The sequence below is a fragment of the Eriocheir sinensis genome, chromosome 38 (genome assembly GCF_024679095.1).
Source record: "Eriocheir sinensis breed Jianghai 21 chromosome 38, ASM2467909v1, whole genome shotgun sequence".
NCBI classification, from domain to species: Eukaryota; Metazoa; Arthropoda; class Malacostraca; order Decapoda; family Varunidae; genus Eriocheir; species Eriocheir sinensis.
Genome location: NC_066546.1, coordinates 15,683,633 through 15,704,973, shown reverse-complemented (window position 1 = coordinate 15,704,973; position 21,341 = coordinate 15,683,633). Strand labels below are relative to the sequence as shown.

The 21,341-nt window shown below is 43.7% G+C and overlaps 1 protein-coding gene across 1 annotated transcript in view; it reads left to right on the top strand.

Moving 5' to 3' along the window:
• LOC127008755 (irregular chiasm C-roughest protein-like) overlaps positions 1-21,341 on the top strand; it is a 113,211-nt gene that overhangs the window by 71,305 nt on the left and 20,565 nt on the right. Inside the window, exons 2-6 of the mRNA XM_050881121.1 lie at positions 3,084-3,367; positions 9,939-10,188; positions 12,547-12,787; positions 15,245-15,469; positions 20,678-20,805. Coding sequence (XP_050737078.1) covers positions 3,090-3,367; positions 9,939-10,188; positions 12,547-12,787; positions 15,245-15,469; positions 20,678-20,805 — 1,122 coding nt within the window. The 5' untranslated portion in view covers positions 3,084-3,089. The remainder of the gene's footprint in view (positions 1-3,083; positions 3,368-9,938; positions 10,189-12,546; positions 12,788-15,244; positions 15,470-20,677; positions 20,806-21,341) is intronic.

Here is a 21,341-nt window from a genome sequence, read left to right as displayed (position 1 = left end):
TCCTCTAGTAATTTTATTTTCGTTTTTCTTTCTCTTCTTTTTCGTACCTACTTTCTCATGTTATTGCACTTCTCATTTTTCTTCTCTTTTTTTTCATCCTTTTTATCTTTTCTCCCCTTCCTCCTCTTCCTCTTTTGCTGCTGTCTCTTCCTATTTTTTTGTTTTTTTTTCTTTCATCTTTTTCATACTCATTCGTTTTCCTTTTCCCATTTTCCTTTACCCTCTCCACTGGTTCTTTCTTTTCCACGTAATTCTGTCTTTATCTATCCTACTTTCCCATTTTTCTTTTCCTAATTGCCTATTGTCATGGTTCTTCTTCCTTATCCCTCCTTCCCTTTCTTCGTATCTTCCTTTTCAGTCTGTTCTTCTCCCCCTTTTCTCTATTTTAATTTACTCCCATCTCTCCTTCTCCTCTTCTTACCTCTCTTTCTTCTTCAGCATCTCTTTCTCATCGCATCTTCCTCCCTTCCTTCTTCTACCATTTTTCCCTCATCTCTCCTCTCCTTTCTCCTTCACCTCCTCTTCTTTTTATCCATTCTCCACATTCCTCCTTATCCCCGCTCATTTCTTTCTTGTGTCAATCAAACAGTCAATCACTCAGTCAGTCAGTCAGTCACTCACTCACTCACTCACTCACTCACTCACTCAATCTGCAACCGTACGAGAAACTGACAGCACCCGATCAATACAACTCACTCACTCACGCACTCACTCACTCTTTCACTCACTCACTCACTTACCTGCGCCACGTAATTGCCACTCGTCTCATTATGCTCACCTGTCTTACCTGGGCGACCTTAAGCGGCTTGGCCTTCACCTGAGAAGATACACCTGACGAAGATATAGACGAGGCCACAGGTGCAAAATAATTGGTTGGGATAAGGGATTTAAGAAGAGGAGGAGGAAGAAGAGGAGAAGAAGAGGAGGAAGAAGGAAGAGGAGGGATCATCTTAGTTATATTTCACGTTCCCCTTATGGTTTATACGTTCCAATAAGTGGTTTCAAGTAGCTTCTGTCCACGGTAATGGTGTTGAATCCTTCTGGCTGACTCTCTTGTGGGTTCTGATCCTGTTCTTATGGGATATGATCCTCTTGTAGGTTCTCATCTTCTTCCTGTGCCCATGTTATCTATTTCTGAATCTCCGTCAATTATCTTCATTTTCTCACCTTTTCTGTAGTTTGCATAGATAGATAAATGGATAGATTGATAGCCAGATAGATAGGTAGAGATAGATAGAGATAGAGAGGTCGATAGATAGATAGGTAGATAGAGAAAAATATCACAAGATCATTTGCAAGGCTTACATCCCAACGTGCTACAGACTCTTCAATCCCTTACTGGCAGCGCTGAGTGGGTTCCAATCCCCCTTGAACGCGTCCTTATTAGCATCGGATCCCTTTGTAGCGTCATGTTAGCGGGGAGCCGAGGGTGATTGAGGCCCTCTAGTGACGATCTTTGAAAACACGCGAAGAGGAAGAAAATAGAGGAGGTGATATGCTACTCTCTCTCTCTCTCTCTCTCTCTCTCTCTCTCTCTCTCTCTCTCTCTCTCTCTCTCTCTCTCTCTCTCTCTCTCTCTCTCTCTCTCTCTCTCTCTCTCTCTCTCTCTCTCTCTCTCTCTCTCTCTCTCTCTCTCTCTCTCTCTCTCTCTCTCTCTCTCTCTCTCTCTCTCTCTCTCTCTCTCTCTCTCTCTCTCTCTCTCCTACCTCCTCCTCCTCCTCTTCTCCTACCTCCTCTTCCTTTTCCTCCTCCTTATCCTCTCCTTTCTCTTCCTTCTACTGTTCTTTCTCCTTTTTTCAATTCCTCCTCCTCTTCCATCTTCCATTCGCCTCCTCCTCTTTCTCTTTTTCCTTTTTATATCTCTCATCTTTTTCTTTCTCTCCCTTTTCTTTCTTATCTTCAACTGCCATAACCTCCTCTTCCTCCTCCTCCTCCTCTTCTTCCTCCTCTTCCTCTCATCCACCAGCACCACAACAACCTTCTTCTCCTCCTCTGTCTCCTTTTAACCACCACGACCACCACCACCTCCTCCTCCTCCTCCTCCTCCTCCCGCACAATGGCCACCCACCTGTAGCTGAGAAATGGGATGAATTATATATTTTTCAAAGCCATTGTTTGTCCACGTAATTTGAAGCCGGAGACGAAGGAGGAGGAGGAGGAGGAGGAGGAGGAGGAGGAGGGAAAGGAAAGACGAAGGAGGCAGAGGAAGACTGGAAGAGAAAGGAGAGGTGAATGAGGAGGAGGAGGAGGAGGCGGAGGAAGAAGATCAGGAGGAGGAGGAGGAGGAGGAGGAGGGGGAAGGAGGAGGAGACAATGGAGGGTATTAAATGAAAATATATATTCATTTTTACTTTTATTTTTTTATATAATTATTCTTTCTCGTTTCAGTTCAAGTTTCTTCTTATTCATATTCGTATTCATATTCTTATTATTGTTATCACGCTCGTTCTTAAAATTACATGTTCAATTCGCACGCAATTTTTCCTTTCTTTCCTTCTCTTCGTTTTCTCGTTTTCTTTCTTTCTTTTACTTTCTTTCTTTCTTTCTTTCATTCTCTCTTTCCTTCATTCATTCCCTTCCTTTCTTTTCTTTTATCTATTGTCATTTGTTTCTCCTCCTCTTTTTTTTCTCTTCTTTGCACCTTAATCGCCGGCGTTCTTCCTCTATTTTTCTTCTTTTCTCTTTCTTTCTTCCTCCTTTTTCTTATCTGAAGGAGAGGACAAAGGGGAGGAGGCAAGTATTCTGTTTATCCTTCTTCTGTGGTGCTGCAGGAGGAGGAGGAGGAGGAGGAGGTAAATTTGATGAGCACGAGAGGTTAGGAAAGGAGGAAAGGAAGGGAGAAAGAAAAGTGTGTGTGTGTGTGTGTGTGTGTGTGTGTGTGTGTGTGTGTGTGTGTGTGTGTGTGTGTGTGTGTGTGTGTGTGTGTGTGTGTGTGTGTGTGTAATCTTCTTCTACTTCATCTTCTTTCTCTTCATCTTCTGCTTCTTATTCTTATTCGTATTATTATTACTACTACTATTACTACTACTACTATTACTACCTCCATCATCACTAACCTAACCTCAATTTCTCCCCCCAAACAGACCATCATGAGACCGTGGACGCAGGGGAAGGCGAAGGCACGGTGGCGGTGGTCCTGGTGGTGGTGGTGGGGATGGTTGGCGACACTGGCCGTGGCGGGGGCTCGGGCGGGCAGCAGCAGTAGCAACGGTGACCAGATCTTCGCCACGACGCCCTCCCACCAGACGGCCGTTCTTGGAGCCACCGCCGTGCTGCCGTGTCGCGTGATCAACAGAAGGGGCCTCGTGCAGTGGACCAGAGATGGCTTCGGTCTTGGCACCCATCGGAACCTCGCGGGCTTTGAGAGGTAAGGAAAGAGATAAGTAGATAGATAGATAGATAGTTAGATAGATAGATAGATAGAGAGATGGTTTAATGTATTTTAACCTACTTTTTCAGATTAATCAAAAACTTCTGCTCTAAATCCCAACATGTAAGCATTTTTTTTAACAGAGAGAGGGAGAGTTTTGTCGATAAGATATCTCAGTTTCTCGAAAAGTTGTCTGCTCTTCTGAAGTTCCGCGTCCTGTCCGAAGATGTCCAGGTGTCGAAAAAGACTTGCTCGCGTCGGGAAAGATTTTAGCCGCGCCTCGGGAGATGTAGTTACGTCTGGAAAGTTATACACGAGCTCGGAAGGATGTGTTTTGTGAGGGCCCCGGAATTGGCACTGTCTGTTTGCGTCAATGGAAAGTGAAGAGGGAAAGTGTGTGTGTTTCTCGGGGAGGGGGAAGAGTTTTTTTTTTTTTTGTGTGTGTGTGTGTGTACCCTCTTAAAACAAACAGATACTCGAAGAAATAGCATCTCAATGTAATCCGTGGAAGAAAGAAGAAGAAAAAACTAATGCCCTTTCTGTATGTCTCTAAAGCTGTCTGTATATTGTATATGCGGCAATGAAATAACCCAAAAAACAACATCTATTCCTAAAACCCTTAAGAAGAAGTAATGATGGCCTGTAGAGGGACTGTGAGACCGTAGTTGGAATCTTCTCGTTCTGCGACTGACTTTTACTCTCATCTAACTGTGTCTTGAGGCTTTTGAGGTTCTGGTCCACCACCACCACCATCTCCCTCACCACCACCACCACCACCCCCACCCCCACCACCCTTACCAATACCCCAGCCTGGGGAGGGCCATCATGTTTACGGACCAAGCGTGGGCCAGGAAGGAGGGGAGGGCCAATGTGTGGACGGGCCAAGTGTGAGCCAGGAAAGAGGGGAGGGCCATCATACACCCTCAAATGACAGCATCCAAGCGTCCATCCCTGTCTTACGCCGCCCAGGCCCCGAAAACAACACAGCCTCGCTAAAACATCGGCCCGGGGTTTATCCTTCGTAAGAGAGCGGGTCCGTAAAAGACATCTGGCGCGCGGGTCCCGAAGAAGTGTCCTGCAGGCTGGTGCTGGTGGTAGTGGTGGTGGAGCTGAGTGGTGGTGAAGGAGTCTAGAGAGGGTGGGTCTAGTATTTTGGTGGTGGTGATGATGGTGGTTGACAATGGCAGTAGTGATGATAGTGGTTGACGGGTGGTGGTGGTGGTGATACTGGTGTTGAATGCTGATTAAGAAGTAAAAATCCCTTACAGGTGATGATGGTGATGATGGTGGGTCTGGTAGTGATGGAGGTAGTGATAGTGGTAGTGTTGGTGGTGCGGATGGTCTTCGTAGTGGTGGTGGTGATGGTCTTCGTGGTGGTGGTAGTGGTGGTGGTGTCAGGGCCTCGCATCCAGTGTGTGTCGGGGCCATCAGTGACCTGTTGTGTTTTATCTGGGCAGCTGCGTCGCTTTATGGGCCTTCATATTGGGTTCGCGGGGCTGCTGATGCGTTAGACCCGCTTCTGCTTGGCACGAGGAGGAGGTCGAGGAGGAGAGGATGGGAAGGAAGGGCGAGGGAGAGGAGAGAATGGGAAGGAACGGCAAAAGAGGGGAATGAGAGGAAAGGGAATGGCGGGGACGAGAAAGAGGAGGAAAGAAGGGGAAGAAAGGAGAAAGGTTGGGACAAGAAGGAGGAGGAGGATGGGAAGGATGGGATGCAAGGAAGGGCAAGGAATGAGAAAGGAAGGTTAGAGAAGGGAAAGATTTGGATGAGGATGAGAAAGGGAAGGGGAAGAATGATACAAGGAGAAGGAAGAGAAAGAAAGGGAAAATAATGGGAAGAGGAGGAGGAAGAAGAATGGGAAGAAAGAGGCAAAGGAAAACAGAGAAAGAGACAGAGAGACAGAGACAGAGCCACAGACAAACAGAGAGACAGAAATACACAGAAAAAAAGAGAGAAAGAGAAAGAGAGATTGGGAAACAAAGAGAGAGAAAGAAGAGCTCTCGAGAAGAAAGAAAGGAAGATTAAGAGTAATAACCGTTGATGAATAATGCTGAGAGAGAGAGAGAGAGAGAGGGGTCGTCCTTACCGAGTGAATGGTTGAGTCTTCCCTTCAATAAATATATAACGCTCTCTATGGATCCCTGGCTCTGTTAACCCTCATATATATAACCTTTAAGTACCCCCTCCCCCCCCTCCTCTCTCTCTCTCTGTCTCTCTCTCTCTCTCTCTCTCTCTCTCTCTCTCTCTCTCTCTCTCTCTCTCTCTCTCTCTCTCTCTCTCTCTCTCTCTCTCTCTCTCTCTCTCTCTCTCTCTCTCTCTCTCTCTCCTTTCCTTTCTTTCATTTTCATTCTCTTTTTGTTACTTTCTGTCTTTTTCTTCTTTCTTTTTCTTCCTACTCTTATCCTTCCTTCGATCTCTTCCTCCTTTCACTCTTTCCCCTTTCCTTCCTTGCCATTCTTTCCTTTCCTTTCCCTTCCCTCCCATTCTTTCTTCATCCTTCTCCTTCTCGTCCCATACTTTTCCTTCCCTTGCCTTTCCTTCCTATTCTTTCCCTTCCCTTCCCTTCCTTTTCCTTCCTATTCTTTCCCTTTCATTACCTTTCCTTCTCATTCTTTCCCTTCCTGTCCCTTCCCTTTCCTTCCCATTCTTTCCCTTCCCTTCCCTTTCCTTCTCATTCTTTCCATTCCCATCCTTTGCCCTCCCATCCTCTCTCTCTCTCTCTCTTTCTCTTATATGCCCCCCCTCCTCTCTATCTCCTCTCTCTTTTTCTGTGTGTTTACCTTTTCCAATCTGAGTCCCTTGTGCATGCCGTTTCAAAGGTAAATTTTATCCGTGTGATGTCTCCGGAGAGAGCTGACTCCCTGGGGCGTCTCATTAGACTGTGTAGTGGAGAAGAAGGAGGAGGAAGGGAGGAAGAGGAGACTGAGGAAGAGAAAGGAAAGGGCGAAGTATAGAAGGAGGTTGTAGTGAAGAGGGAAGGGAAAGAGAGGGATGCAGAGAGGGCAGCAGAAGGGAGGAAGGGGCGGGAATGGGCTAAGAAGGAAGAGGCTGAAGGAATGTATGGAGGAAGGGAGAGGAAAGGAGAGAGGGTGAAGAAGAAGGAGGAAAGGACGTAGGAACGGAAGAAGGGAGAGGAAAGAGGGAAGGGACAGAAGAAGGAAGGGAGAAGGCAGTAGGAAGATAGACGAAAAGAAAGAATAGAAAAAAAAGGTGAATGGAAAAAAGTTAAGTTATAAAAGAAAGCCTCGAATCAGCATTGACTTAATTAAATTCCTCCACTACCTTATATATATTTTTTTCTTTTGTTTTCCATAATAATAAAAAAATTACCTGCATATCCAAGTCACTTCATATCCCCTTCGTAAAGAGAGTGACAGAAGGAGGGAAGGAAGGAATGAAGTGAAGAGGAAGATAGAGGAGAGAAGTAGTCTATATTGATTTCCCGGGGAGAGATATTTCTGTTTTGGTCTCTCTCTCTCTCTCTCTCTCTCTCTCTCTCTCTCTCTCTCTCTCTCTCTCTCGCTCTTTAGTGTGTATTTTAGTCTCTTTGCGGTCTTCTTACTGCTTTCGTCCCTCCCCCTCTTGATTAGCTCAGGTAAAGTCGGCCCACCTGCCTGTTTGCTCCTCCTCCTCCTCCTCCTCCTCCTCTTCTCCTCTTCTCTTTTTCCTGCTTGAAATGTTTCGCTAACCTTGTTTCTTACGCCGAGAATGAGTGTGTGTGTGCATGTGTGTGTGTGTGTGTGTGTGTGTGTGTGTGTGTGTGTGTGTGTGTGTGTGTGTGTGTGTGTGTGTGTTTGTTTATTAATTCTGCTTTTCTTCCTTCTTTTCTTTTTCTTTTTTCCTCAAATTTTTTTTTTTGTTATTTGCTTCACCCTGTTTTTTTTCTTTTTTCATTTCCTTTCCTTCGTTCAATTACTTCTTTTTCTCTTTTTTCTGCTTTTCTTTCGCGTTTATTGATTTCTTTTCCTCCTCTTCTTCATCTGTTTTTCTTTCTGCTTTTTCCCTATTCAATATTTCTCTTCTCTTTTTATTTTCTTGTTTACTTTTCTCTGTTTTCTTTACTATCTTCCTTTCATCTCCTCTTCTCTTCCATCTTTTCTCCTTTTCCTCTTCCTTTCTTCCTTTCTTCTTCCCTCCCTTCTTTTCTTCTCTCTCCTCATTGATGTTTTTCTTTCATATTTTGCTTCTTAACCTTTAGTCATTTTTTTTGCTTTATTTTCTTTTTTGTTCTTACTAATTGCAATCCTCTTTTAATGATGTTGTTTACTTGTTTTTTCTCTCCCCCTTTTCTCTCTTAATCATTAGTGTTTTAATTATTTTTTTACTTGATTTTCTTTTTCCGTCTTTTTTTATTATTTTCATCTTTGTCATTCATTCATTCACTCATTCAACGTTTTCTTATTTTTCTTTCTATTTCATTTCTCTTTCTCTCTCTTTCACTTTCAATCATTCATTTATTTCTCGTTCTCCTTCTTTCTCCTCTCTATCATTTTTTTCTTTTATTTTCTTTCTTTTTATATTCTCTTTTATAATTGTCTGTCTTTGTTTGTTTTCTCTTTCCCTTTCCTCGCTGTGTTTGTGTTTGTATGTGTGTGTGTGTGTGTGTGTGTGTGTGTGTGTGTGTGTGTGTGTGTGTGTGTGTGTGTGTGTGTGTGTGTGTGTGCGACTGTGCGTGTGTGTGTGTTCGTGTGTTTGTGTTGGGAGGTCTTTTCCTCTTGTTTATTTGTTTACCTAATGACTGGAGGAAACTTTTATCTCCTTCTTCTTCCTCTTCTTCTTCCTCTTCTTCTTCCTCTTCTTCCTCCTCTTCTTCTTTTTCTTCTCCTTCTCAATTGTTATTTGCTTTGTTTCCTCCACTTTTATTTTCATTGTCTTCCTCTTCCCTTCTTTCTCATCTCATGTCTTCGCTTCCGCTTCATCGTCTTCCTCCTCCTCCTCCCCTCCTCCCTCTCCTCCTCTTTCTCTTTCTTTCTTCTTTCTTTCTCCTTCAAAAAACAACAATGGCCACTGTCTTAACTTTTTCTCTCCAGTTTCCTCCTCTTTCTCTCCTTCATATCTATTTATTCTCTCTCTTCCCTCCTTCCTTCCTTCCTTGCCTTTTTCTCTTCTCTCCTCAGACCCTTCATTATTCCCACCTCTTCCTCCTCCTCCTCCTCATTAACCCTCCTTCCCTCCCTTCCCTCTTTCCTCACTTCCTCCCTTCTTCCTCTCTCCTCCTCCTCCTTCATTCCAGTTCCTTTCGTCCATTCACTTACTTCTCTCTCTTTTCTCTTCCTTCCTCTCTCTCTCTCTCTCCTCAAATTTCCCTCCGAACACGTCTTTCCTCTCCACTTTTTCCCTCTTCATCTATTGTTGCTTCTTCACCCTCTCTCTCTCTCTCTCTCTCTCTCTCTCTCTCTCTCTCTCTCTCTCTCTCTCTCTCTCTCTCTCTCTCTCTCTCTCTCTCTCTCTCTCTCTCTCTCTCTCTCTCTCTCTCTCTCTCTCTCTCTCTCTCTCTCTCTCTCTCTCTCTCTCTCTCTCTCTCTCTCTCTCTCTCTCTCTCTCTCTCTCTCTCTCTCTCTCTCTCTCTCTCTCTCTCTCTCTCTCTCTCTCTCTCTCTCTCTCTCTCTCTCTCTCTCTCTCTCTCTCTCTCTCTCTCTCTCTCTCTCTCTCTCTCTCTCTCTCTCTCTCTCTCTCTCTCTCTCTCTCTCTCTCTCTCTCTCTCTCTCTCTCTCTCTCTCTCTCTCTCTCTCTCTCTCTCTCTCTCTCTCTCTCTCTCTCTCTCTCTCTCTCTCTCTCTCTCTCTCTTTCTCTCTCTCTCTCTCTCTCTCTTTCTCTCAGGTCATCCTCACGCTCTTTCCTCCTCCTCCTCCTCCTCCTCCACCTCCTCCACCTCCTCCTCTCCCTCCCTTCTTGATCCCATTTTTCCTCACTCTCCCTTCCTCCCTTCCTCTGTTGCCACCTCTTCCTCGCCCTTTACTACGAGTCTGTTCTCCTGTTTCAAGGCGGACGTGTAACTATAGACAGCTGAGAACTTAAACCACTTAATTAAACTAACACTGAGAAGCATTTTATCATTATTATTCTTACGTGTTCCAGGCGTTTTATACTTCCGCGTTCCCTGTCTCTCGTTTTTCGTCTCTATCTCTTTTATATAAACTCCATAATGCAAAACATCACATGCACAAACACGTTTTAACTCTATTTCTCTTTACCCCGACAAATATTTCATTATTACTATTATTATTTCTATCATTATAAAATTCAGATGATATACTCTTCCACGTTCTCTCCTTCTCTCTCTCAGTCTGACTTTTCCCTTCAATATAAACCCCAAACACAAAAATACTCACCTTTTAACTATTTATTTCTCTCTCTTACTTTTACTTTCAATGTAAATATATAAGATGGTCACCTTTTAACACTTTTCTTATTGTTTCTTGCCCTCCACTTCTTCAGATATTCGAAAGGAGAGGGTGACTTCATCTTCACATTCTCTCCCTCCATCTCTCTTCACTTCTCTCTCAGTCTTCAATATATACATCACATCACACACGTTGTTACTTCATTTCTCTTTTCTCTCCCTTAGGTACTCCATGATCGGGTCGGACGAGGAGGGCGACTTCAGCCTCAGGATCTCCCCGGTGCACCTCGAGGATGACGCCGAATACCAGTGTCAGGTGGCCTCGGCGACGGAGCTTCCCTTGCGGTCCCAGGTGGCTCGCCTCACCGTCTTCGCGCCGCCCGACAGGCCCTCCGTGACCCAGCCTCCCGTGGCCACAGCTGGGGTGCCGCTCACGCTCACCTGCGCCAGCAAAGGGGGGAGGCCGGCCCCGGAGGTGAGGGAGAGAGAGAGAGAGAGAGAGGAATAGACAGATGGATAGATAGAAAGAAGTAGAGAGATACAGAGAGAATGAAAGATAAGAAAGAAAGAATGGAAAAATGAAAGAAATAATGAATGAGAGGAAGAGACTGAATGAAAAAAAAGATTGAATGAATGTACGAATGAATGAAAATCAGTAAGTGAATGAATGAAACCAAATAAAATAAACGAAAATAATGAAAGAAAGAAAAAAAACAGAAAAAAATAGATTCAGAGATGTACACAGGAAAAAAAGAAAGACAAAAAAGATTAACACATAGAAAAGTAAAGAGGAATAAATAAGATAAATAGATAGAAAGAGATAGATAGCGAGAAGGGAGGTAGAGGGATCATAAGGGAAGCAAATTAGGCATATAGGAGAATGAGGAAGAAGAAGAGAAATTAAGATAATGAAGATAATGAGAAGATACGACAATACAACAAAGACGAAATGAAAAAAAAAGAGAAAAAGAGAAAGACAAATGGCAAGAGGCAAATTAGGAAGAAGAGGAGAAAGGGAGATAAGAGATAAAAGTGAAGGAGAGAGAGGATGAGGAGAGGTGTTAAAGAGAGAGAGGAAGAGGGAGAGAAGGGAGGAGAAGGCAGGGCTATGGAATGAGGGAGAGTAATTGAATTAGTTAAGGGAGATGAGAGAGAGAGAGAGAGAGAGAGAGAGAGAGAGAGAGAGAGAGATGGAGGAAGAGCAAACGAGGAGGAGGAGGAGGAAAAGGAGTAAACGAGAGAGGAAGGAAGAGAAAGGAGAGAAAAAAAAGAGGAGGAAAAACAGACAAGGAGGAGAAGTAAGAGGAATGAATGAGGAAGGAAGGATTAAGAGGAAGGAGGAGAAAAACAAAGAAAAAAAAGGAAATAATCTGAGTGTTAGAGATGAAGAGGAAAGAAGAAGGAAGATCAAGAGGAGTGAACGAGGAGGAAGGAAGAGGAAGGAGAGAAAGAAAGAGAAGGAAAAAATCGAGTAATTTGAAGGTGAGAGATGAATGAAGGAGGAAGAGGAGGAAGGAAAGAGGAAGGAAAAAAGAAAGAAGGAAGATAGGAAGAGAGTGAAAGAAGGAACTAATTGAAGAGTGAAAAATAGAGAAAAAGAGGAGGAGGAAGAAGAAGAAGAGTAAAAGATAAAGAAAGGAAGGAAGAGGAGAGAAAGAGAGAGGGGAAGGAGGGAATAATTTGTATGTTTGTTTGTTTGTTTGTTAATTTTCTATCAAACATATTTAGTTTTCTCATTAACAAGAAATTCGCATCCTCTTTTACTAATCAAGTTGAATCATCTCGTGGAATTAACTCACTTGTCCTTTTAATAAATTTTGTCTATCATCATCTTATTCACGTTTTTCTACATTAAACTCCACACACATAAACCACATCACATTATTATTATTATTATTATTATTATTATTATTATTATTATTATTATTATTATTATTATTATTATTATTATTATTATTATTATTATTATTATTATTATTATTATTATTATTATTATTATTATTATTATTATTATTATCGCTACAAACGTAATTTCTCCTAACATAATTGCACTGAACGTCACAAACACACACACACACACACACACACACACACACACACACACACACACACACACACACACACACACACACACACGTCAATTGCTCTAACGAATTATTGCCTTGATACTGTGTGTGTGTGTGTGTGTGTGTGTGTGTGCGCGCGCGTTCCCATAGGCATCAGACTGGGGGTAAATAATGTAGGCCGAAAAATAAGTCGTGATGAATTGCACATTAGTCATAGATAAAAATACTAACTTTGTCAACGGCCCGAAAAATAACTCGCAGTAAAAGGCCTCGCTCACTCCCCTCTCATAAAACCAGATGGAAAAAAGCGTGGAAATTAGTTACACATTTTTTGAGGGGGCGAGGAGGAGGAGGAGGAGGAGGAGGAGGAGGAGGAGGAGGAGGATATTAATGTAGGCAAAGATATTAGTGTCCAAATTATTATCTATTCCCTGGTTAAAAGAAGGTCCATTACGGCTTCATTATTAAACATTTATCAGGGTTAGTAGTAGTAGTAGTAGTAGTAGTAGTAGGAGGAGGAGGAGGAGGAGGAGTTGTAGTTGTAGTTGTAGTAGTAGTAGTAGAAGTAGAACACACACACACTCACACACACACACACACACACACACACACACACACACACACACACACACACACACACACACACACACACAACCCCCCACCGTCACCCCTTCTCTCCCCTCACCCCCTCCGTCACCCATTCTCTCCCCTCACCCCCTCCGTCACCCATTCTCTCCCCTCACCCCCTCCGTCACCCCCCCCCACAGATACAATGGCTGGATGGCACGGGCGCGGTCATCCACAAGGGGGTCACCCACACACAAGAACAGATGGAGGACGGGAAGAGGGTGAACGCCCAGGCCACGCTCACCTTCACACCCACGCGCCACCACCACGCCCGCACCTTCACCTGCCTCACGCACAACCCCGCCCTCCACACGCCCCTCGACGCCAAGGTCCGCCTCAATGTGGAGTACCCGCCAGAGGTCCAGCTTGATTTCTCGCCAGGTAGGTTGATTGGAGGTGTTTTATGCATCTACTGTTAAGAGTGAGGGCAAAGGTGAAGGAAATAGGGTGTTTTTCCTCTGGTAAGTTGATTGCAAGCGTTGTTTTGAGCTGTTGGTGAAGGAAAAGGCTTGGAAAATAGATTATACTTTTCCTTAGGGGCCAACTTGACTATTTTTCTCTCCAGGTACGTTCATGATAGGTGTAGTGTTGATCTAGTGGTAAATGAAGGTAAAGAAGGGTAGGCAGGTAAGGAAACGTGAGGGAAGGTAAGGTAGACAGGTAAGTTAGGAATTATAAAGCTTAGAAAACATGTTATTCTTCTAAGGTAGTGTAATACTGTAGATGGGAAGAAGACAATGGAACAGAGATTAAAGAGGAAAGGAAGATTGGGATGAAAAAAGATACACTAAAGGCCTATTGATTTAGTTCCTCTTGGTTTTCTTTCACTTTTTACATTATTTCGTTTCTTTCTTACATAATTTCATCGGTTCTGTCAGGTAAAGAAAGCTAGATAAAAATAAAAATCCATTCTCCTCGGAAGAAATATAAATTTCCAGAAGAGGCCAAGAGGCAGCTCAGCTTCTTCTATTATTTCAAGATCTTCTTAGAATCAGATTCCGCTCCCTTATTACGGCGAAGGTATTTTCAGCAGAGGAGAGGCTTTTTTTTCCCTTCTTTTTTTAGGCACACATCCAGGGACTGACATCCAGGTACTCACATCCAGGTATTAATATCCAGGTAGTCACATCCAGGTACTCACATCCAGGTACTCACATCCAGGTACTCACATCCAGGTCCTCACATCCAGGTACTGATATCCAGGTACTGACATCTAGGCACTGACATCCTTCCTACATTACCTATAATTTCCATTCGCACACCTTCTTCCTACCTCTCCTTACCTTCCTCGCCAATAGATCAAACTCACCTGCCATCGGCTTACCTGGAGAGAAGTCGTTATTTCCTAAGCCCTTTCCTTCCTACCTCACCTACCTTGCCTTCCCTCAGCTTTCTACTTCCAGGTACTAGCTATCAGGTACTCACGGTTTCCCCTTCGTATTATTTACCTGTCTGATTGAATCCATCCCTCGGCCTTTGGAAACAGCGAACCCCTAAAAAGTTTTCATAATACGTCTTCTTACATCATTATTTCCATGTGATTGTTAGGGAGAAATCCGTGTCTTTCCTTACTCGGCTGCCGACTAAATATAGAAAACGAGGCATGGTTACGTTTTTCTTTGTATTCAGAAGCTCTTATCTACCGCTGAGCCAGACGTCCATTATGTGTATATATAGAGAGAGAGACAGAAAGAGAAAAAAACACCGCAAGACCGTCTGCGTTATTCTACGTATACAAAACCAGATCATCTCAAAATAGCATAGCAAAACACGTTACAAAGAATTATCGTCTTATTGATTAGAACACGAAGATGGACAGCCGCGATACATTTCAAACTTCTCTTCCCTTTTCCGTCTTTCTGCGTAAATCTGACCAGCGCGCAGCTCAGAATAACTAGACGACAACACTTTACGTTGAGCTCTCCCCGTGTGAACTTAACTTGGAAAACAATAAGAATGACTGTAAGGAGATTGTAACGCCGTCCCATTCTGTCTCTCTCCTTTAAAGAAAATCCACGCTAACCTAAAAAACAACTCAACCAAACACTGAAATCTGTCATGGTCTTAACAGCGGAGAAATTAATCACTTAGAAGGAAATCAACATAAAAAAAAACAAGTAATATCCCTCGTGCAACTAATAAGAAAAAACACTGAGATTGCCAGTAGTAAAAGTATGAATATAACGAATTAGATCCAATTAGAAAATGATGGAAAAAATAAACATAGATGAAGATAACTGATGAAAAAAGAAAAAAAAGGAATGACAGCACAAACAGACAATGATAATAAAAAAAACAATAAAAAAAACACTCCCTTCGTGATGGTCTTTGCTGAGAACAGATGAAGATAAAGAGGAATGAGGAAAAAATAAATAATTCCAATGAAAAAGGAATTAAAAAACACCCATTATGATAATTGCTGATACAAAGGGAAGAGGAAACGAACGAGTAATAAAAACAATAACAATAATAATGATGGTAATAATAATAACACGAAGAAAATATTGAGTAGTAGTAGTAGTAGTAGTAGTAGTAGTAGTAGTAGAAGAAGAGGTTGTTATTATATTAGTATTGGTATTCGTATTAGTATTGGTATTATTAGTAGTATTGGTATTGGTATTGGTATTAGTATTGATATTAGTATTAGTATTGGTATTAGTATTGGTATTGGTATTAGTATTGGTATTAGTATTAGCATTGGCTTAGTAGTTGTTGTATTGGTATCAGTATTAGTATTGGTATTAGTATCAGTATTAATATCAGCATTAGTACCAGTATTACCATTAATATTAGCAGAAACAAACCCTACCTCACCGTCCCCTTTTTCACTCCCTACAGAAGAGCTCTCAGAGGGCGTGGAGGCTTCCGTGACCTGCCGCGTGGAGGCCAACCCGACGGAGCTGACCTATAGGTGGTTTCGCGGCGGGTCGGAGGTGGCGGGCGAGCAGGGGCCAACCCTCCCGCTGGGGCTGCTCTCGCGCGCCGACAACGCCGTCCCCGTGGCCTGCGAGGTGACCAACTCCGTGGGCACCTCGCGCAAGACCCAGTCCCTCAACGTGCGATGTGAGTGCTGTCTGTTGTTGTTGTTGGTGGCTGTGATGGTGGCGTTTGGTGGCTGTGTTAGTGAGTTGGTATTGTTGTCTGCTTCTTATTATTATTGTTTTTATTATTATCTTTTCTATTATATTTTCTTGTTTTTTCGCTTTTTTCTTCTCATCATTCTTCTTGCTCTTCTTCCTCCTCCTCCTCCTCCTCCTCCTCCGGGATGGGCACTGTACGTCAAGCTAATGTGAACGAAATGTAACGAAGAAAACACACACTAACACACACACACACACACACACACACACACACACACACACACACACACACACACACACCTTACCTTTCCTATGAAGCTATTGTTCATTAATACCTGGAAAGCTTTACCTGTGCTTCACGCCAAGGGAAGTTAATGACTGTGGCGCTAGTGGTGGCGGTGGTGGTGGTTGTGGTGGTGGCGGTGATGGTTTACAAGTCTTCTTTTCCTTTGCCATCTTAACGTGTGGGGCGGAAAAGGTTTGGTGGTGAGAATTCCGGGTTACCTGTTTGACTCACCTGCCTGATTCTGCTAATGGCCCCAGCAGCAGTAAACACGAATTTTAAGCAGGAGAATGCACCGCCCCGCCGCCTTTCTTTCCCGCCCTGAGTGTATTGGCGGTGGTTTACACTCACACGCGTTTGATTCGTCTTAAGAAAAGTATAAGGGAGTGAGCTTCTTCCTTCACGCTTAGAACTTTATCATCGCAAACTTAAGAAAAAATATAAGGCGGGTGAGCTTGTTCCTTTACGTTAAGAACTTTATCAACACAAACTTTTGCAGTGGATTTTCTTGTTTATTATTTGTTTTGCCCTTGAGCTGTCTCCTTTAGTGTAAAAAAAAGTAAAATGAATTAGTAAATAAATAAAGATACACGCACGGCCTCCTACCTTAGTTTAGAATTATGGTACTAAAGAAAATCTGAACTTAATAGTCCTTACGTCAGTAACTATGGACATAACCCTGGACAGAGAAACACAACGAACAGAGTGCTGGTCTTGGCATTGAATAGTAATGTTTGATTCCTCGAAAACAAGAGAAGGGAAGTCAAACAGCTGCTTTCTCTATGCTAACAATAATCCTGAACACACCTACACCCACTTGGATCGTGTTCATGGACTCACCTCGACTCGTGCTCTAAGATAAATAGATAAGAAAAGACATTTAACTCACATGTATGCCCTTTCTAATGACGCCACACACTGTTAACACGCCCACGGTCACCGCCTCCACACGTGCCACCCTCGCGGACCGTTCACAGCAGCAGGTTACCGGGAATTACACGGAAATAAATAAGGACATTCATAATTTTGGGGGGCGCCGCCGCAGCGCTGGACGCCCGCCGCCCCCTCGCTCCCTTTCCCGGGTTCTCGACATTCCTGCACGCAACTTTCACATTAATTTCATTCCCTGAATTTGATACTCACGAGAGAGAGAAAAAGGGTGGGTGTGAGAGAAATTGCTGACAACGCCATGTCAAGTAAGAAGAAAGAGCAAGAACGAGAGAGCAAGAGAGAGAGAGAGAGAGAGAGAGAGAGAGAGAGAGACAATAAGAGAGAGAGAGGACCCAACCCAAACCATACTATACCAAACCTATACCTAACCTAACCTAACCCAAACGAACCCAACCCAACCCAACCCCAACCCAGACAAAACCAACCCCAACCAAACTTAGCCCACTTCACCCCAAACCAACCTAACTTCACCCATCCCCAAAACAAACGCCACGTGCCCCCCCTCAACTCCCGTATAGAAAAGAAGGTCGCAATGGCACCTAACCCGACGAAGGAGCCAAAGGGGTATTGTTAATTCCGGTAAGAGCAGAGGCGGCGGGTAATCTCCTGATGGGGCCGACCAGGTGTGTTAAGTGCCCGGCTGAGATGTGCGCCATAATTCTGAGGACAATTCGAGACTTGGGCCCACTACCAAAAACCCTCGACGCCTTGCGCTCTCTCTCTCTCTCTCTCTCTCTCTCTCTCTCTCTCTCTCTCTCTCTCTCTCATTTAATCTGTTTTTTTGGTGTTTTTATGGTGTTTTTTTGGATTTTTTTGTGTGTTTTTGGGGATTCTCGCTTTATGATGTGGGTCTTGTCCTTGTGTGTGTGTGTGTGTGTGTGTGTGTGTGTGTGTGTGTTCTTTTCTCTCTCCCTCCCTCCCTCCCTCCTGCCTTTCACTCCTCGCCTCCGTAATTTATGTCCCTTTATCTTCCTTTTCTCTCCCTCCCTCACGTGTTCTCCTTGAGGTCGATACATGCTTACGATCTTGATTCACTCCGACTCCTACGCATTTTACTCCCTCTCTTCCTTCCTTCCTTTCCTCTTTTTCCTCCATACTTCCTTGTCCTTCCTTCTTCCTACCTTCCGTCTGCACTCCTTTCTATCCTTCCTATTCTCCTTTCTCATTTCCTCCCTCCCTCTTTCTCCTACCTCTTCCTTCCCTTCATTCCTCCCTCTGTCTCTTCCTCTTTCTCCTCTTCCCTCATTCCGTTCCTTCCCTCCTATCCTTCTCTTTCTCCTCCTCTCTCTCTCTCTCTCCTCCTAACCTCCAGTTCTCAGTCCTTTCCCTCCCTTACTTCTTCTTTATCTTCCCTTCTCATTTTCTCCTCCTCCCTCTGGTTGTCTCTCCTTCTCTTCCCTCCCTTCGTCTTCCTCCTTTTCCCTCCTGCTCTACTCCTTTCCCTCCCTTTCTCTTGCCACCCCTCCTCTTTCTCCTTCTCCCTCAAGCTCCCACTCTTTTCTCTCCCTTCCCTCTCCCTCTCCTTCCTCTTCCTCCTCCTTCTTTCCCTCCCTTCCGCACCATTGGGCCTGCAACGGCGGCCTTGCCTCTTGAGTCCTGGTTCGTGTGGAAGGAAAGCCAAGAGTCGGAAGAAGAAGGATACAAAAAGCATAATCCTCTTACCCTACCCTCGAGGCGGCGGTCAAGAGGAGAATCAAGAGGAAAATCAAGAGGAAACTGACGAATTGGGAGAGTTATTAGACGGGAACTGAAGGGAAAGAAAGACTCATTTGTACTTGGGAGAGAGAAAAAAAGAGGGAGGAGGAGAGAGAGAGGAAAGAAAGAGGAAAGAAAGAGGGAGAGAAAGGAAACAAAGAGGAAATAAATAAAGAAAGAAAGAAAGAAAGAAAGAAAGAAAGAGAGAAAGAAAGAAAGAACGGAAGAAGGGAAAAAGGAAGAGAGAAAAAAAAGGAGAATTAAGAGGAAGCTGACGAATTGGAGGGAAACGAAAGAGAGGGAGGGAAAGAAAGGAAGCCTGAGAGAGAAAAAAAAGAAAAAAAAGACTCATTTGTACAGAGGAGAGAAAGAAAGAGAGAGAGAGAGAGAATTAGTATTAAAATTGACTCTTAACTTGGACTAATCTTTTTTTTTGAGAGAGAGAGACTGACAGCTATTTCTATTTATTTCGGTCATTTTAAATTCCTGGTTCCTATAAAATGACTCTAATCTAATTCTCCTCCTCTCTTCCTCTTCCTCCTCCTCCTCTTTCTCCTCCTAGTCTTCCTCTTCCTTCCCTTTCTCTTCCTCAATCTCGTTTCACCACACACACTTCCTCCTCCTCCTCCTCCTTCTTCTCCTCCTCCTCCTCCTCCTTCACGTCTTCCTCCTCCTCTTTAGGCAAGGTTTATAGATTCCCTTAGTCGGTCAGTCTTCCGCGCGAGAATGTTCACGGGGAAAAAAAAGTCGCGTGTGAAAAAAATTACCTTGAAACTTTTCGCCCGAGTGTTTGAGATGGTCGGCTTGTGTTCTCTTCCTCTTCCTCTTCCTCTTCCTCTTCTTCCTCTTGCTTCTCTTCTTTCTTTTCATCCTTCTCTTTCTCTTTGTTTTTCGTTTCTTTCTGATCTTTTCCTTTCCTCTTCTTCCTCTTCCTCCTCATCCTCTTCCTCCTGCTTCTCATTATTTTGCCTCTTCTTCTTCTTCTTCTTTATACTTTTCATCAGTCTTTTCTATCCTCCTTTTTTCCTATGTCTTCTTTTCTTTCCTTTCTTTCCCTTCATCGATCTCTTCCTCCTCCTTCTCTTTCTCTTTATGTTCTTTCTTTTTCTCTTTGTTCTTTCCTTCCCCCATGGCTTCATTTTCTTCCTCTTTATTTTACTTTTCTTTGCTCTTCCCCTTCTCATTCTTTTCCCTTCCATCTCCTCTTTTCCATTCATTTCTTCAATCTCCTCCTCCTCCTCCTCCTCCTCCTCCTCCTCCTCTTCCTCTTTCTCCTCCATTTCTGGCTCTTCACACCCCATTTCCCTCTCATCTCCTTCTTCTTTTATTCTCTTATCCCTCCTCCTCCTCCTCTCTTCCTTTCTCCCACTCCTCCTTCTTCTTTCTTATCGATCTTCCTCCTCTTCCTCCTCCTCCTCCTCTTCTTATCTCCATTCCTCCCACTCACCTTCCCTTCCTCCTGTCTAGTTTACCTCCATCCCTCCCTCTCTCTCCCTCCCGAAGGTCAGATCTGTCGTGGTTGGTTGGACTCTCTCTCTCTCTCTCTCTCTTTCCTTTTATGTTTTTTTAGGTTGTTTTTGAATATTTATAGACCCGATGTTTTTGTTGTCCGTATCTGGAGGAGTTTCAACCTGTATGTAGCGTGTAGGTCTTATCTTGAAGAGGAGGAGGAGGAGGAGGAAGAGAAAGAGGTGATGGAGGAGGATAAAGAGGAGGAGGAGGAGGTGGTGAAGGAGGAGAAAGTGGAGAAGAAGAAATGGTAAAAGGAGAATGAGAAGGAGAGTTAGAGGTAGAGAAGGAATGTTTTTCTTTATAAATTCTCTATATTCTTTATCCTTTAGTTTATATGTAGTCTGAGTTCGTTTTTTTTTATTCCTGTTGTTGTTTTTTTACTTTCATTTACGCTCATCTTCTTTTTATTTTAACTATTACTCTCTTTCGCCCAATTCTTGATTCTGTTTTTCTTTTGTTTTTGCTTCTTTTCCCCGTTAACAGTAACTACTACATTGATTTTCCTCTTGTAAATAAAAAAGTTCTTCCATTCTAGTCTTTCACCTGGCAATAATAGCCTCTACCTTTCTTTTTCACCTGTTTCACCTTTAATAATCAGGTGTTTCCTCTCGTTTCCTTCATAATACGCAACCCTCTGCGTCTCTTCCATCCCCCAGAACTGCTGTTTCACCTGTTTCACCTTTAATAATTAAGTGCTTCCTCTCGTTTCCTTCACAATAACTAATTCTCTGCGTCTCTTCCCTCCTCCAGACGCGCCGCTGTTCGTGTCGGCGCCGAGCAGCCAGTCGTCGGAGCCCGGCAAGGTGGTGACGCTCCGGTGCAGGGTGGACGCTAACCCGCCGCCGGAGATCATCTGGACGCGCTCCCACCACTCAAAGGTAAGGATGCACTCTTCTTTGTATTGTTTTCCAGCGTCTATGTTAATGTATCGCTTCTATTTTATTCTTTCTACTACTCTGGTACTCTTGTTTTCCTTCCTTTTTTCCTTTCCTTTCCGTTTCTTTCCTTCCTCCTTCTTTAGTCCCTCATTTCTACTTCTACTTCTCATTTCTCTCTCCCCCTCTCTCTCTCTCTCCACTCCATTTCCTTTCCTTCGTCACTTCTACTCTACCTCTCAGTTCTCTCCCTCTCCCTCTCTTCTTCTCCACTCCGTTTCCTTTCCTCCGTCTCTTAACTCCTCCCTTTTACTCCATCTCTCCCTCCCTCTCCTTCTCTCCACTCCATTTCCCTGACGGACGCCCTAATACGCTCTCCTGCTCTTCATCGGCCGCCATCAATCACTTCTCTAGATTGAAAAAAGTTTTATATTCGTACCCCCTGCAGCCTTCCGTCCCGCTCCTCGTTTTCTAATTGGCAGGTCACGACTCGGTAATGATCATGTTCACCTTCTGCTGCGGGATGTTACGTGTCAGAT